The 16864-nt window shown below is 49.7% G+C and overlaps 2 protein-coding genes across 3 annotated transcripts in view; both read left to right on the top strand.

Annotated features, from left to right (window-relative positions):
* Rab15 (RAB15, member RAS oncogene family) overlaps positions 1 to 11048 on the top strand; it is a 24552-nt gene extending 13504 nt beyond the window's left edge. For both annotated transcript variants that reach the window (XM_029484317.1, XM_021178670.2), the window contains exons 2-7: positions 4586 to 4646; positions 5464 to 5524; positions 5956 to 6033; positions 7122 to 7211; positions 8421 to 8486; positions 8651 to 11048. In XM_029484317.1, the coding sequence (XP_029340177.1) occupies positions 4586 to 4646; positions 5464 to 5524; positions 5956 to 6033; positions 7122 to 7211; positions 8421 to 8486; positions 8651 to 8809 (515 nt within the window). In that variant the 3' untranslated portion in view covers positions 8810 to 11048. The remainder of the gene's footprint in view (positions 1 to 4585; positions 4647 to 5463; positions 5525 to 5955; positions 6034 to 7121; positions 7212 to 8420; positions 8487 to 8650) is intronic.
* Positions 11049 to 13537: 2489 nt separating this feature from the next.
* On the top strand, positions 13538 to 16664 carry Gpx2 (glutathione peroxidase 2). The gene is made up of 2 exons (XM_021178673.1): positions 13538 to 13890; positions 16002 to 16664. The coding sequence occupies exons 1-2, from the start codon at positions 13669 to 13671 to the stop codon at positions 16350 to 16352; spliced, it is 573 nt and encodes a 190-aa protein (XP_021034332.1). The 5' UTR covers positions 13538 to 13668; the 3' UTR covers positions 16353 to 16664.
* The last annotated feature ends 200 nt before the right edge of the window (positions 16665 to 16864 follow it).

Raw genomic sequence — 16864 nt, 5'->3', positions numbered from 1 at the left:
TGTAGCCCTTGGCTGTCCTGGAACTCACTCTATAGACCAGGCTGCCCTGGAACTCAGAAATCCACCTGTCTCTGCCTCCCAAGTGCTGGGATTAAAGGCCACACTTCCTAAAGCTACCCAAACAGGGCCACCGACTGGGGACCAAGCATTCAGCAGAAGAACATTCTCATTTAAACCACCATGGTAGGAATAGAAACTGCAGGTAGTTAGGTGTTGTACACTTGCTATTTAATTATCCACAGTGACCCTTAGAAGGCAAGTGGTACTCTCCTTCTACAGGTAAGAAAATGAAAACTGGCAAAGAAATTAAGATTTGCCTGTAGTCATATATTAAGGGCCCAATTCAAACTCAGGTCCTTCTGATTCCAGGGCTAACCAATGTCTCTTCCCTACATTCTATTCTCAGACTTCCTCTTGCTAACTTCCCGCCATAGTCTGCACCAGTGGTTCTCAGCCTGTGGGCCTCGACCCTTTTGGGGGTCAAATGGCCTTTCAAAGGGTCACCTAAGACCACCAGAAAACACAGATATTTACATTAAATTCATAATAGCAAAATTACAATTATGAAGTAGCAATGAAAATAATTTTATGGTTGGAGGTCACCACAACATGAGGAACTGTACTATAGGATTGTAGCGTTAGAGAGGCTGAGGGCCACTGCTTTACACAGTCTGTTAAAATACAGTTTCCAGGTCTTACTCAAAGTATGACTTAGTGGATTTAGGCAAGTTAAGGCAGCTATATTCCTTTTTCTTTCTTTTCCTTAATTTTTATTATTTATGTTTTAAGGTGGCTGCCTTAAAATGAAAAGAATAAAAGAAAAAAAAATCCTCCCGGGTAATTCTAAATTTAGCCAAGGTTTTGCAAAGTATACACTCTGAAAGAGACTGCCCACGCCGCCTGTCTTGACAGTTCAGGTGCAAAGCTTTTGCACTACGTGGCTGGCAAACTTAAGATATGTGGGACTCTCCTGAAACAGTCTGCTGGCCCTGCATCACTGGGGTTCTGACTCTCCAAGGCTGAAGTAGGATCCAGGCACTCCCCTTTCTAAGTCCAAGATGATGCTATAAGGCTGCAAGTCTGGGAATGCCCTTTGGAAACTATTGTCCTGAGAACTCAGGGACTGAGGTCCAATCCACGGACCCTGAAGCAAGATATAACTCCTCAGGCTTGAGTTCACACCTCCTGAATCCGAATCTGTGTGCATCTTAATTCTGCCTTAGAGAGGCAAGGCGTGAGCAAACCCTGGGGTGGAGGTAGATGGAGACTCTCTCTCTTTTCTAGGAGAGGCAAACGTGGCAAACAGGGAGGAGCTTCGGGTTAGGATGAGCAGCAGGGAGGACTGCTGGGAGATGGACTCCAGAAGGGGAGAGGACTCTTCTGTGAGGAAGAAAGAGAGGTAGTGGGCCTGAGAGGAGATGCTGTGGAAAGTCACTCTGTTGCTGGCTAGCTTGAGGAATGGGCACACAGGGGCTCAGGGACAGTCGCATGAGGCTGTGACAGGTGAACACATTTGAATGATTAGCTTGCTGAGCAGCCATTAGCCTGAGGTGGGGAAGCTTGAGTCTACAGCGGACTCCGTCAGGCCAGTATTTTGATTGTGTCTTGCAACAGAAAACAAACAAACAAACCCAACAGCCATGCAGCATAGAGCAAGGTCTTGGGTCAGCATATGGTACTGCCGACCAGGGTCCCATTGGTAGGATGGATAGAATGGAAAGCTCAGGGGAGGAGGGGACATAGAGGAGGAGAACATGGAGATCCTTGGGCGATTACAGCTTTTATATTTAAAGAAAAAGATGGGGGCAGTCCTTCAGAAGATACAGTCCATTCCTTCCTTCATACATTAATAAATATGAATAAGCCAAGAGGAAGGCCTTTAGTCCTCAGACTATTTTTTTTAAGATTTATTTATTTATTTTATGTATATGAGTACACTGTAGCTGTACAGATGGTTGTGAGCCATTATGCTGGGAACTGAAACTGCCCCACTCACTCCAGTCCAGTTGACTCCGGTCAGCCCTGCTCGCTCCAGTTGGCCCTGCTCTCCTAAGACGTGTTAAAACAAACTTGGAGTGGCTAGGTTGCAGTATAGCCTGTAAAAGTGGAGGTTGCTGGAATCTCAGAATTGCCCAGTCTTGACTCGTGCCCAAGGTCCAAGTGAGGGAAGACCAAACAGGAATGGGGCTCCAGCATCAATCGAGTCTGTGACTTCCACATCTGCTTATCCCTTCTGCCCCTTCTAACAGCATCCTCTCATGGGGAAGGTCTCCTTAGGATTGGCAGCTCCTCCTTTCAGCACAGGACCCACAGGAAACCAAACAGTGAAGACTTCTCTTTTGGTTTACATTTTTTTTTTTTTTGGTCCATGTGATAAAATGTCAGACTAAGCTGGGCGTGGTGGCGCAAGCCTTTAATCCCAGCACTCGGGAGGCAGAGGCAGGCGGATTTCTGAGTTCGAGGCCAGCCTGGTCTACAAAGTGAGTTCCAGGACAGCCAGGGCTATACAGAGAAACCCTGTCTCGAAAAACAAAAAAAACAAAAAACAAAAAACAAACAAACAAAAAAAAATGTCAGACTAAAGTGACTTAAGGAAGGTGGAGTTTACTTGGGCCCACAGTCTGAGGGCCATGGCAGAAGCTTGAGGGAGCTATCACATTGCATCTGCAGTGAGGAAGGAAACAGGAGGAACTAAATGCACGGGCCCTGCTTGCCTTCTCGCTTTTACTCAGCTTAGGACCCCCATATCTTGAAATGGCACCCCCCACACATTTAGGGTGAATCTTCCCACCTCAGTTGATACAATCTAGAGACTCCCTCTCAGTCCGAAAAGCTTGTGATTCCAGATTCCTGCTGAGTTGATAATATTAACCACTTCCATGAGGGGTTAACATGCTAACACACAACTCTCCCCCCACACACTCCCCCCCCCGAATTGGTACGGGGGTGGGGCATGCATTCCAGCATCAAGCAAGCCCTTGTTTGAAACTCTGATCCGCACTGTGCTAACCTCAGGCAGGTTATTTGCATCTGAGCCCTTCCTTCCTACTGGCCCCTGTAAGGGGAGGCACCATGTGTCTCTGCTGCTGTGCCCACCTTGAGACTGAGACCTGTGCAGGGCACAGTGGAAAATTTCACGGATGTTCAGGGGTTGAGGCAATACAACTCTCCTATGAATACTTTGAACAAGGAACACTCCTGACCAGGCTACGAGTGTGAGCTAGGTTTATTATATGGGGAATTCCCTCTTCTTTCTTGGACGAAGGTACCATTCTTTGAAACAAGAATGTCTTGATTCTTGCTTACCTCCTATGTCAGGTTCTGAGGAGAAGCCAATTCCTTGTAACTATTTGTCCAAGGAGGGAGGAAGTAGGCTGCTGCCTCCCACCAGGGCCAGGTGTCCCTCTCCTTTCATCCTCTTCCTCTTCATCATCCTTTCTCTTGACACAGGGAAGAATGCCATTTGGAAAAGTACAGCCGCGTAGATATGAATCAGCTCAGGCAGGCATGATTCATGCCTGACCGGCTTGATTTAGTTTGGGTCTTCCATTCCGAAGCTTCTTCTCCCTTCTGATTAAAAGATGATTGTTCTTGGTGGTGGGAGGGGAGAGGCTGACTTTAATGTCTCTTTTGGTGGAAACCTGGGGACAGGAGAGATAAGAGAACATGCTTTCCTGCTTGGCAAAGCCCAGATGTGGAGGGAGAATGCCGACGGGGTTGGGAACACTGGCATCCTTGGGACCTTCTGGACTGGATGTTCAGCTGCTGATGGATAGCGCACAGTACCTTTCCCATGTTCCCCAGCTCAAGACCGTGGATTGTGATGCCCTGTGAGTAGCTCTTGAATCCATGGGCACAGTGCCTGGGCACAGTTGGGGCTGGGAAAGGCATGGTGATCCAGGCATCTCTCCTGGCCCTGCCAGATGGCGCTCACTTCCCTTGTTGTAGATTTCCTCAAATGTTTCTCCTCTGGGTTCTTGGTTCTGGTAGGACTGGCAGTTTAGCGCTTCAGGGCCTAGGACAGAGGAAGTGGAGAACTCTGGGTTTCCTGTACCTTCCTGCTTTCCCTATTAGTTGACGGTCTTGGTGCAACTGCTGCATGCCTGGCACTGTACTCAGTCAGTGATAGCTGCAGTGGAGTGTGCAGGCCAGCACTGTCTCTCTCAGGGGCTTCTTAGCAACCAGATCAGAATTTGTAATGTTCCCACTTTTTCTTCCCTCTCTCTGTAGCCCTGGCTGTCCTGGAACTCACTCTGTAGACCAGGCTGGCCTCAAACTCAAAAATCTGCCCACCTTTGCCTCCCCAGTACTGGGATTAAAGGCATGTGCCACCACCACCTTGGCTGTTTTGGCTGTTCCCACTTTTTACTGCCAAGGAAATGGAAGCTTGGGAAGTGAAATGGACATTCCCCATTCAAAGCTCTAAGTGGCTCATTAGGATCTGTTTAGAGTTAAAATGTTAGTGAAGGAGCTTGCTTCTGGTCACCTCTTTGTCACATTTGACCAAAGCGGAGTCCCTTCCATGCTTTTTGAGTGTCCCAGCCTTCTTTGAGGGAGCCCTTCCTGACTTGCTTGCTTTCTCCAGGTGTTGACTTTAAGATGAAGACTATCGAAGTAGACGGCATCAAAGTGAGAATACAGATTTGGTGAGTCGAGCCAAGGAGGAGGAGGGTAATGGAGAGAGGGCTCTGAGCTGCCCCCGAGTACCCCTGTCATTTGTAAACCTGTGCTCCATCCGAGATAACTGGGTACCTCTATGAAGAGCGAGATCAGAAACCCCCATCTCCTGTTCTGTAAACCTTAATCTCAGCAAACCGTGGGAGTGAGGAGAGCTCACCAAAGGGAAGGAAGTCGGGGGAATTGGTAGAATAGTGTTGTGGGCTTATCTCAGAATTAGTGGTACTCTGTACCACTGCGCTTAAGACAGGGAGGCTGAAAGTACCACTCTCTGGTTTAGCTTGGGACTGTTTTTTGAGATTGCCTCAGTACTAACCACATGGTGCAGTTTCCACTATTGGTCACCAGGGGCTGCTGTGTCTCTGTGTCTCTCTGGCCTAAAGGTCTTGGAAGCCCTTACCACTCACTTAATATGGAGACACCTCCCAATCCTAGAATACTGTGGGGAATTGCCTTTAGAGATGTCCTGGTCACTGGGTGTGTGACAGATCCTCCCATCTGCTCAATCACGGCCACAGTGGCTGAGTTCTGGAGAGCTGTCTAAGGCTCTGTCAGGTTGTAGGTCCTAAGAAGAGTACCTGGGGCCTTGCCCGTGCCGATGCCAAGGACCAGGCCTCCCCTGGAAGATTGGGGTGTGTTTGGATACTCTTGGGGATTAGAGCACTACTAAGTGTTCACCCTGAAATTCTGCAGTATTTCCTCTTAGGGTACAGGGACTCCCTAGCTCCTGCTTCTCATCTTCTATCCCTATGGCCTCTTCTCTGAGAGACTGGCTTTTTCTTGCAGGGACACAGCAGGGCAGGAGAGGTACCAGACTATCACAAAACAGTACTATCGGCGAGCCCAGGTGAGCCACCACTTCAGGGTCAGACCCGGGAGACTGCTACTCACACTTTCAGCACTGGGTGTTCGAGATGCCTGTGTCACTGAACTCTGAGGTGGAGTCCTCAGATTGCCCGCTGGGGGGGGGGGGGGCTTGTTCTTTCCCACTAGTCGTTTGTTCTGCAACCATTCAAAGACCGCTTAGCGTACCTTCTTCACTCTCACACACAGCCTCTGCTCTGCCTCCTCTACCTCATGCCACAGAGCCTGGTCAAATCAGGCACTGCCCTCCTATCTGGGAGCAGCTGAGGGAAAACAAGCATGGCTGAGGCATCCTCACTGTAGGCAGGGAGAAGGGGGTGGGCCGGACATACAAGGACACCAGTCTGTACATGACTGTACCTTCTTCTATGTATGTCTCCCATCTGTGTGTCTCTCTCCCCCTCTCTTTCTCAGGGAATATTTTTAGTCTACGACATTAGCAGTGAGCGCTCCTATCAGCATATCATGAAGTGGGTCAGTGACGTGGATGAGGTAGGAGACACCGCCTTTCTGATGGGATGGAGGAAGGGTGCTTAGGGGAAAAGAAAACAGGGGCCATGGGACAAAAGCAAGCTCTAAGGGTCTGTCAAACAATCTTGCCTTTTCTGACTTGACTTAGAGACCTTTGGGCAAGTTGGGCTGGAAAAGCCAACACTTCCATACCCGTATGCGGTATACCCCGCAAGGCTTTGTAGCCGTGTCTTTCCTGGAGATGCGTTAGTCCCAGGACTGCCTCATGGGCAGCTCCCTTCCCAAACCCTCAGGGCCAGGTGGAATTGCAAGTCTGGGCTTCTAGATCTGCTTGTGCACCCGGTGCATCCTTGGCAAGGCCATGTTGACTCCTTGGGTCCCCAAGCCCTCATCTGTCAACTAAAGGCTAAATGAAGCCCAGTGTCGTTCAGACACCATTCCTTCAGCCCAAAGAGGCTTCTGTTGTGGTATCTTCTACCCTATGATGTCCCTGTGACACTCAGGGGTATTGGTATTGTGGTCCCCATGACACTCCATTCCCAGACTCACAATGGAGGCTGAGCGCTCAGTACCAAGCCCTTCATACTCTGGGTTTCCCCAGTCTTTTTTTTTTTTTTTGGTTTTCGAGACAGGGTTTCTCTGTGTAGCCCTGGCTGTCCTGGAACTCACGCTGTAGACCAGGCTGGCCTCGAACTCCCTCGAACTCAAATCCGCCTGCTTCTGCCTCCCAAGCACTGGGATAAAAGTTGTGCGCTACCACTGCCCGGCTAGTTTTCCCTATTCTTGAATACCTGTGACAAAAATATATAAATTAGACATGGTAAAAAAAAAAAACAACAACAATAATAGCAAGATTGCAACGTGCTACAATAAAGGTTACTTATGAATTGTTTGTTTCTGGAATGTTGCACGTAATATCTTTTAGATCAAGGCGGACTGGTGGTAATTGAAATTGTGGAAAACAAAACTGCAGATACAGGCTCCTGTATGATGGGAGCCTGTTCTGTCTCGAGGTCTTGAATGCGGCGGTGGTGGAGGCCGGTGGAGCCGGTCTGGGATCTGGAAATGAAGAAGGGCCCTCGATTACGCTCACCTCTGTTTGTCCCTAGTACGCTCCAGAAGGAGTCCAGAAGATCCTAATTGGGAATAAGGCTGATGAAGAGCAGAAACGGCAGGTGGGGAGAGAGCAGGGGCAGCAGGTAGGTGAAGTCCCACCCTTCAGGGTTTCTGTGGCACTAGCAGGGCCTGTGCTGAGAGCAGGGACCCAGGAGTGCACGCACAATGCAAGGCTGGGGAGTCAGCACCGTTGAGAGAGAGAGAGCTTGCTTTCTGGTCCTCAGGGGTCCTCATGGGGGAAAGTAAGCGCTCTCAGGCAAGGTGCGCAGTGCCCTAAACAGGGTACTGCTTTGCTCGGAAGACCTCCTCTGTGACAATGAGGAAGGAGCTGCTGACATTTTTAACAGCATCTGTGCACAACGGACCTTTTGTGGTCAGGGGACCATCTCCCACTCCATCCCTTCCACACCCTGACTCCACACGCCTGGAAAGTGGGAATGAAGGGTCCCCCCCCCCCGGTAGCCAAGCCAGGGGGCAGAGAGAGTCTAAGCATCCCACACATGCAGGGAGACCATGCTCCCACACAGCAGAAAGGGTGATACCCTGAGGCAAGAGCCATCCTCTTAACCCTGAACACCTCAGGAGTCTTCCTCTTCCTCTGCAGTCAATAGCATTCCATTAGTCCTTAAAATAAAATTGATTTTGGGGGGGGCATAAAAAAATAACACAAGGTCATTAACATGTGAAAATAGAGACATACCCTACAAGAGTAACGGTTTTTATTGAGCACTCTCTATACACGTGGCACGGTGGTAAGTGCTCTTAGCTGTGTGACCCCGTGTAGTCATCCTGCAACCCCGCATGCAGACACCATCATTCTCCTTTAACAGAGGATGGAGCTGGGCCTTGGAGAGAATTAATAGTAACTTGTTCCAGCTTTTACCGCTCTTGAGTGACAGCATGGCGCCTAGACTGGCTGTTATACTCACAGTCCATTTTCCTCATTTATAGGCTTCATGTTGTCGTCTTTCTGTCCTGATATAGTGGTATGTGTGTGTGCGTGCGTGTGTGCGTGCCTGTGTGTCTGTGTGTCTATGTGGACTTGGATGAAATGGGTGCACACATGCCTCTGTGTGTGTGTGTGTGTGTGTAGACTTGGATGAAATGGGTGTATCGGTGGGACATCTTGTCCCATTCTCTGCCAGCCTATGTCCTAAAAAGCCCGCAGTTTCCTGAGAAGTGAGGCATTCCGTGCAGTCTGCTCAGGGTGTGCAATGGCAGAGGCACACACCAGGAGGCACAGGCCGCCCCTCCCTCACTGACTCTCTTTCAGAAATGCCCTTGTCTTGCAGCTGGCTAAGGAGTACGGCATGGACTTCTACGAAACAAGTGCCTGCACCAACCTTAACATTAAAGAGGTGAGAGCGCCAGGGACTTCTCCTCTGTCTCTGGTGGGATGGTGGGAAGACGCGACAGAAAGGAGCCAAGATAAGATGGGCGACCCCTCCCGCGTGGGCACTTGCAGGGTCTCCAGAAGCAAAGGTGGATAGGCTAGCCTAACGTGTGTTCCTTGGCTTCCCAGTCCTTCACTCGTCTGACAGAGCTGGTGCTGCAGGCCCACAGGAAAGAGCTGGATGGTCTCCGAACACGTGCCAGCAACGAGCTCGCACTGGCCGAGCTGGAGGAAGACGAAGGCAAACCTGAGGGCCCAGCAAACTCTTCAAAGACCTGCTGGTGCTGAGGGTTCTGAGTGGAATCCCCCAGCCCCCTTCCCTCAGGAGGCCCGTGGAGGCAGGGAGTCTGGGCTTTGCCCACCACCGTCCTTTCATTTGACAATCCTGTTGAAAACCAGTAGCTGCTACTCCCCTGCCTGGCCCTTCGAGCAGCTCTGCTGTGGTCTCTGAGCAGCCTCTGCCCCCAGCCCCTCTAATTCTGGAGTGGTGACCTTTCAGCCTGTTTCCCAGCCGCAGGCCTCCTGTGACCCCAGAATGTGCTGCGACCACCCCAGGCTTCTGGGATGCTGGTCAAGGCTGGAATCAAGGCCACTTCAAGATTCCTTAGTGCATCTCGTGGGCTCTCTGCTTTTTCTCTTCTTTCTTCTCTTTCTCCACTCCCTCCCCTCCCTTGTAATTCGCATCCCCCATCATCCCAGTCTCTCCTCCCTTGTCTGTGTGTCCTGCCAAGCACTGCTACTGCAGTTCCTTCCTTCTTTCCTTCCTGATTCTGCCTAAGGGAATGGACCCAGGCTCTGCCCCAGGGAGGACTGTTCACCCTGCTCCGGGGTGGGCTGAAGGCTAAGGGTGCTTCTTCCTCCTTGTGCCGTGGGCTGCCTCCCCAGTGGCCTGGGAAGGTAGAACACTGAGGTAGGAAGGAAACACTACTAGGTGGCCCTCAAGCCTGGACTGGCCTCTTCTGCCTTTGCCTTCTGCTGGTGTTCTGGCCTTGCCTGGCTGCCTCTGTGCCTCTGTGAGGAACTGAGTCCAGAGGCAGGCACAGCAGAGAAGAAAAACCGAAAGAAACGATGGGGTGGCAGGGATTAAGTCACCTCTGTTCTCTACCTCCCATGCCTCTCTCCTCACCTGGATTCACAAATTTAAAGATGGGGATCGAGGTCTGAGGACACCAAAGGGCAAGGGGAGCCTTGGGGTCAGATACTGTATAGTCAGCTGTGAACTCCAGATAGAGGCAAGAGCGGATGTGCGGGCTCCCAGAACCAGGGTTAGAGCAAGAGCAGAGGGAGCTTCGCAGAACAGCGAGTGCTGTGGCGACTGCAGGGCATCAGAGGTGACAAGTAATCAACCACTCCTCTTTCACTGAACCCAGCCTTAGGAAGTTAAGGTTTCCCCAGATCTGGACAACAGGCCTTAAGACAAGGGAAGAGAAGGGTGGGTATGACGGAAATACTTGGTGCTGTTCTGCCTTCCAGGACTCCCTCCCCCTGGTTCCCTTATTTCTAAGTCGGCTTTGCCAGCTGCTGTGTGGCTACCAAGGGAGGGAAAGAGACACCCTCCTCCAGAGTTCTTTGCTCAGGAAGTTTCTTTAACCCTGTGGTCCAAGAGTAGCTTGAAGGAGGCCCCTGAAAAACAAACAAACAAACAAAGCCAACCCTGGTAGGGTTCGTCCTTACATTCCCAAGGTGGGAGGAGCTCAGGTAAGAGAAGAGTCCCAAGATGCACTTCAAACCTGGGGCTGGAGCCAAAGCAGAGGAAGAACTGGGCACTGACCAAGGTCCTTTCAAATCCAGGGCACAGCTGTGATGACAGAGAGCCCCACACCTCTTTAGTCCTCTAAAAAGGGAGATGGGGGGGAAATCAATGGGGATCTCTCCCTGACTTAGCAAACAAGGAAACAGGCAGAAGAGAACAGCTCAGGATTACCGGTGGAGGGAAAAGGAGCCATTGTTCGCTAAAGAGAAACAGTGTTGTGAAGACTGGACCATGACTGGCTGAGGTGGCTTCCTTGGGGACTGACTCCTGGGTAGTAGTAAGCCTTAGGTAGCAGACCTGCCTTCAGCCAGGGACCTGAGGGGAGCTTCTACAGGGCACAGGCTGTCCCAAGTGTCACTGTCTTCTTGTCCCAGCCTCTTAAGAAAGGACTTGATTTTTATTACCTTGAGGATTCTGGGAGGGAATCCGGGGCTGTGACTCTGTACCCTGGTCACTCTGAAGTATAGCAACAGAAGGAAGCTGGGATATGAAGAACACCTGTGCTTGCTCTGTTCTGGAGTTTGCCTCACCCTAACTGCCAGTCTGGGATGTGGCTTGGGCTGTGTCATTGGCCTTGACTGTTCAGCAGGCTTTCCTGGCCTGTCTGCCCATGACCTGAGATCAACTCACCCTGGTACACCACCTGAGTCCCACTATCTCCCTGTGATGGGTGACCTTTGTGTACTGTGTCTTGGGTCCATTATATGAATTGTGAGCAGGGTTCATCTATTTTAAACACAAATGTTTACAAAATAAAGAATATTTCAAACCATAGGTGTATGAGTCCTGTATGAATCTCTGTGAGGGAGAAAGTATTATCAGGACATTGATGGTGACATGGGAGACAGTGAAACTGAGAGAAGAGGTCCTAGAATCCTAAAGCCCAGAATGACAAGGGACCTGGTGAGCTTTGTTTGTCTTCCTTAGTGACATCTGCAGAAGAGCCCAAAGCAACCCACCCCCACCCCCACTGCCCACCTGTGAGCTCACAGGAGCAAGGGAATAACTAGGAGAAGGGTGGACATCATGGGGATCTTTAAAGCCAAGATGGTGGCTGGCCATGTGTTATAGCTAGATCAGGAAAGTCCTTCCTGGAGGCATTAGGAAGGATTGGTAATGTTTCAGATTCGCTGGAACAGAGCAAGCACGGGCGTTCTCTGTATTCCAGATAGCCCATCCCATGAGATAGCATGGGAGCCTAGGTTGGATTGGAACCTAGGAAGGTGAGGTGTTGGCAGTATGGAGATGCTGGAGACAGCGAGGTGGGCAGGAGGATGAGGGAAGGAGTGAAACAGCAAGGAAGTGGCAGTCCTAAATCAGAGCACTTGCCTGATTCTGAACACTTGCTGCTATGCGGGAAGGAGCGGTTATCTTTATGAGTTCAACAGATAAGGAAGCAGATTCTCAGAGAGCTTTAAAGACTTCACCCAAGGGTTCCAAGAAATAGCAGAGTTATAAATAAGTCAGTGCCCTGGACTTCCTAGAACCCAGAGTAGAGATAGTAAAGCTTTGGGATATCTATCTAGAAAGTTCTCTATAAGCAATTCTTTTACAGTCAGAACCTAGATCCGCCCACCTACTACGACTAAGGACAAGCACTCTGCGGCAGAAAGCCACAGGGAAAGCGAGCTTTGTTAGTGCGCACCCAAAGTCTTAAGCCTCTGGAAAGTGGAGGCAATGTGTACACCTGCAGACAGATATTCTAGGAATATCTTAATGGTTTTACTCAGCAGTAAGAAGTGAGCCTCCAGGAGACCCGTGAGGGCTCTAGGTCTTCTTGAAGAAGTATGAAGCCACTCCAGACTCAGGACTTGCCTGAAGAGGGCTTACAAAGAGGCAGCAAAAGAAAAGCATCCTTCTCTCTGGAAGCCCCGGGTGCTGGAGGAAGCTCTAGAGGGCAGAGGAACCTGGCGGGTTACTATCAAGTTCTTATTTACACCATTGCCAAGTCCCTCTGACTCTGTAGCTTGGTAGCAATAGTCACTGGCTGTGCCCAGGGACTCTGTCATGCCCTCAGGAGAATTAACTTCTTGCCACCATTTATGGCATCGAAAGACTCCATTCCCACTTGGATAATGGAAACTTGTTCTTAGGGAGCTGTCAGCCGAGACGATGAGCTCCACACCCTTAAACAAGCTATGCAGCAGAACTCCCGGGCAAGTAGTTTCTTTGTTTCCCAACAAATCAGATCCGGAAGGCTAGGTGCCGCACTTGCTGACTCTGTTCTAGGAGACAGCTCCCACTGGATAGGTACCTGTGAAAATGCTCTCTGGGAAACATTTGCCTTATTAAAATAGCCAGGATAAACCCAATGGTTAGTTTTACTGATGGGGAAATCAAGGGTTTCTGAAAAGTTCCTGATTCAGTTAGCTCATGCTTGGACCGTGGAGTGGCATTATGGTCTTTTCAGCTGCTGAGCTCCCAAGAGTGGGCTCCGATGACAGCCCTCAGCAGGCCAGAGATCGCCCATCATACATGGCTGGCTTTGAGGATGTCTTAGTGGCCTACCTGGAACCACAGCTGCTTTGCCTTCCTGCACGTCACCTCCTGTGAGGAAGAGGGTCACACATTCATGCAAGCCTCCTCCAAAAAGTCTCAGAGACTGAACCTGTCTGAGAGGGAGATAGGTACAGTTGTCTACCCAGAATTTTACCATCCATTCTGAGGGTCCTGATCACTAAGTCAGCAAGGACTCCATCCTCATGCCTGGCTTGGGAATGGGGAATGGAGGTGGACGTCCTAATGTAGGACATGCTACAGTACAGGGACAAAGACCCCAGTGTTCTCCAGGACAAGGAACATCATTCACTAAAAGGCTTCCTAAGACAAAGTCATCTTCGTCCCTCTGCCTGGTGCAAACTGAGGCACTGGAAAACAACACACTCTCCTCCCAAGGGTCCCTTTGATTCTACTTGAGAATCCACCCGACTCAATTCAGACCCAAGCATATCTGACCCCCCACAACTCAGAGACTGATGCTCTAATAAATGCGTTGAGACAGACGTCTGTGCCAGGTAAAATCAACTTGCTGGGGCAAGCAGAAGTCAATCTTGCATCCTCCCTCCCTTCTTTTCCTCCCCACTTGACCTTTATGGCTCTGGTTTCCAGCAAGGAGTGAATTATTCACATCTGCTCACAGATATCAAATTGGCCCTTTCCAGGTTGCCAGTGGGGTGGGGCAGAGGTGGCTTTGTTCAGCGGCTGTAAGTGGGAGGAGCCACAGCCTTGTTCAAACAGTTTGCAGGTGGGTACCTGTTTTTGCTAAGTCATCCCGGGAATGCTCAAAGGCCCTTTGTGAAGTCTTTTCGGTCTTCTCTGGCTCCTCCTTCCTTCCCACCTGTCTAGAGGACTTAAGGAGGCTCACAGAGCAGGGCAGGGCTCACTGCTCTTCAGCATGGCTTACATTGCCAAGTCGTTCTACGATCTCAGTGCCATTGGCCTGGATGGGGAGAAGATAGACTTCAATACGTTCCGAGGCAGGGCTGTGCTGATTGAGAATGTGGCGTCACTCTGAGGAACAACTACCCGGGACTACAACCAGCTCAATGAGCTACAATGTCGCTTTCCCAGGCGCCTGGTAGTTCTCGGCTTCCCTTGCAACCAGTTCGGACATCAGGTGAGGAGTTCCTTGGGTTCTATCCAAGGAGTTGATTGACAGAGCTTGAGTGGAAGAAAGAGTTGAGTGTGTCTTGGGATATCTGGACTTGAAGGGCATGCTGCATCAGTTGAGGTCTAGGTGAATGTAAAACATCACAGGGAAGAAGTAGATATGGTCTCAGAGTAAGCATTGAGGGTGTGCCTTTTATTACTGTCTTTCCAGAATAGTCCATGAGGGTTGCTTCCAGGTCTCTCCACTGTGTCTTTGAGTACTTCATTAGTTACTTGTTGAACAAATGAGTGGAGAAAATAGAACGTTAAGAATCACTATGTTGGCATGGTGGGACATTCCTGTACTCCTAGGATTGATGTGAGTTTGGCACTAACCTGGGCTTACCAGCAAGGTCTCAAAAAATCAGCCTGTGCATACAGCTCAGTGGGTAGATTACTTGCCCAGCCTACGTGAAACCATGGGTTTGATCCCAAGCGTTGCATAAGCCAGCTGTGATAGCTCACCTCTAATCCCAGCACTTGAAAGATGGAGACAGGAAGGTCAGAAATTCAAGGTGATCCCCTGACTACAGCAAATGTGAACCTGAAGAACTTGATCTAGACAAATAATTGGGATTGAGATGTCGGTGACTTGGGAGTCCTTAGTTCCTGTTGCCTTGGTTCAATGCTTTAATGGCTCTGAGACCATTGAGAGAGGTGGCTTAGTTTTCTGTTTGAGTTTCCACATGTGTTGGTTTAATAGAAGTTGACTTAGCTCATGTTTACTGTGAGGCTCATGGAAAAAGACGCATGAAAAGTAAGGAGAGAGATGTGGAAATAGTGTGCGAATATTATTTAAAGGCTTGTTTCTAATCAGCAAGTTGGAAAAGGAATATAGGAGAAGGGTAAGGTCTGAAGCGTGCACTCACCTCCTCTGGACATCGTGCACCTTCTGTCTCTGAATAACAGGTCAGATTCTTACAGAGCTTCAGCATGCACACCTCAAGCTATCTTTTGGGGATTCTGTTTCTATTTATGATTTAACTGTACTAGCAAGCCAGGTGTCCCTAAGTGGACTCTCTAATTAGAGTCCTCATAGTTCAAATCGCAGTGGCAGGAAGGTACACAGGAAGGATGTCTGGGACATACACAGGAAGGATGGCTGAGATAAACCAGAGACCCAGCTATCACTTATGCTCACAGGTCCTTCCCCCTCAAGCCTCTGTTCAGACTTTGCCGGGGAGAGACAGGAAGGGCTACACCCCATTGGAGGTGTTTCTCAACCCAGGAGATACCTCTGGCCTTACACCTCACTTGTGGTTGGCTGGCTAGCTGCTGAAAGGAGTCATAACTCAATATCCACAGAGCCAGAGCACAATCAGGGCAGAGGAAAGGGAAAATGGTAGGGTGTGTGCGCGCATGCACATTTGTGGACATCACATCATTGTGGGTCCTGGAGTAATTAAACCTTAACTGACAACTTTTACCAACAGCAGGTAGAGGCTCCTCCTTTCCTTCTCTTCCCTGATCTCAAGGTTCCTTAAAGCAAGGTTCCTTAAAGTAGATTAGGGCCTGAACCAACTGTTTAAAAGTGCTGAATCTCTAACTACATTGATTGATTGATTGATTGATTGATTGTAATGTGTGTGAGGGTGTGCACACACCACAGTGCACGGGTAGAGGTTAGAGCACAATTTGTGAGAGTGGACTCTCCTTAAGTCATGTGATATTCCCTGGCCTCCAAAGTTTTGGATGTAGCCTCCTTCCCACCAAGGCCATAGCTGGTGAGAGGGTTCAGTGGGCAAAAGCACTTGCCACAAACCTGATGACCTAAATTCAATCCTCAGAACTCAGGTGGTGGAAGGAGAGAAGTGAATTTCATAGGTTGTTCTCTGACCTCTACACGTGCAAAGGTGGCACTCAGTATAAAATAAATGTAAAAAATACAAAAACCCACAACACAATGGCTGAGAGAGAGAGAGAAAGGCAGGGAAAATGGAGAAAAAACACACACGTGCAACACACACATGCACACACAGGAAGGAGAGATCGTGGAGGAGTGTTGGGGAAGAAAAGATTTGCACTGGTGCACCCTGGGTTTTCTCTTCCTTTCTTCATGCTCTTTATCTTCTCATCCAGGAGAACTGTCAGAACGAGGAGATCCTGAACAGCCTCAAGTATGTCCGCCCTGGGGGTGGGTACCAGCCCACCTTTAGTCTTACCCAAAAGTGTGACGTCAATGGGCAGAACGAGCATCCTGTCTTTGCCTACCTGAAAGACAAGCTGCCCTACCCTTATGACGACCCGTTCTCCCTCATGACCGATCCCAAGTTCATCATATGGAGTCCCGTGCGCCGCTCAGACGTGTCCTGGAACTTTGAGAAGTTCCTCATAGGGCCAGAAGGGGAGCCTTTCCGTCGCTACAGCCGCAGCTTCCAGACCATCAACATCGAGCCTGACATCAAACGTCTCCTCAAAGTTGCCATCTAGATGAGAGCTGCTCAGCCCAGGAATCTCCCATTGTTTCCCCAAGCAGTCTTCCTCAGGGCTCAGTGTACCCTCGGGAGACACTGGGAGACCAAGGCATTCCCTTAATATCGTCCCCTTGCCTTCCCTACCAGCCATTTCCTTTAGCTCCCTCAAGGCTCTTGGGGAGTTCACTTGGGGCTCTAAGTCTGGGGTAGGTTCTGGGCCTTCACAGAATGATGGCACCTTCCTAAACCCTTCTGGGAGATGTCTGAGAAGTTGTGAATGGTCCAGAGCCAGTCTGCTTTAGAGTCCAATAAAGTGTAGGTGTGGCAATGGCCTGAGTCTCTGTCTTCCTTTCTAAAATTTTCAAGTGTTTCATTCTGTGTATAAGTGTGCACATGGGTAGAGGTCAGATTCAACTTTGGGGAATTGCTTCCAGGGATGGAACTCAGGTCACTAGGCTTGTCTCACAGAGCCATCCTGCTGGCCCCATGTCTTCTTTCTGGACAGAGGTGGAGGGGTGGTCAGAACTG

This window comes from Mus caroli, chromosome 12, assembly GCF_900094665.2.
Source record: "Mus caroli chromosome 12, CAROLI_EIJ_v1.1, whole genome shotgun sequence".
NCBI classification, from domain to species: domain Eukaryota; kingdom Metazoa; phylum Chordata; class Mammalia; order Rodentia; family Muridae; genus Mus; species Mus caroli.
The sequence above is the reverse complement of the archived record's forward strand: the minus strand, read 5'-3'. Positions and strand labels throughout refer to the sequence as shown.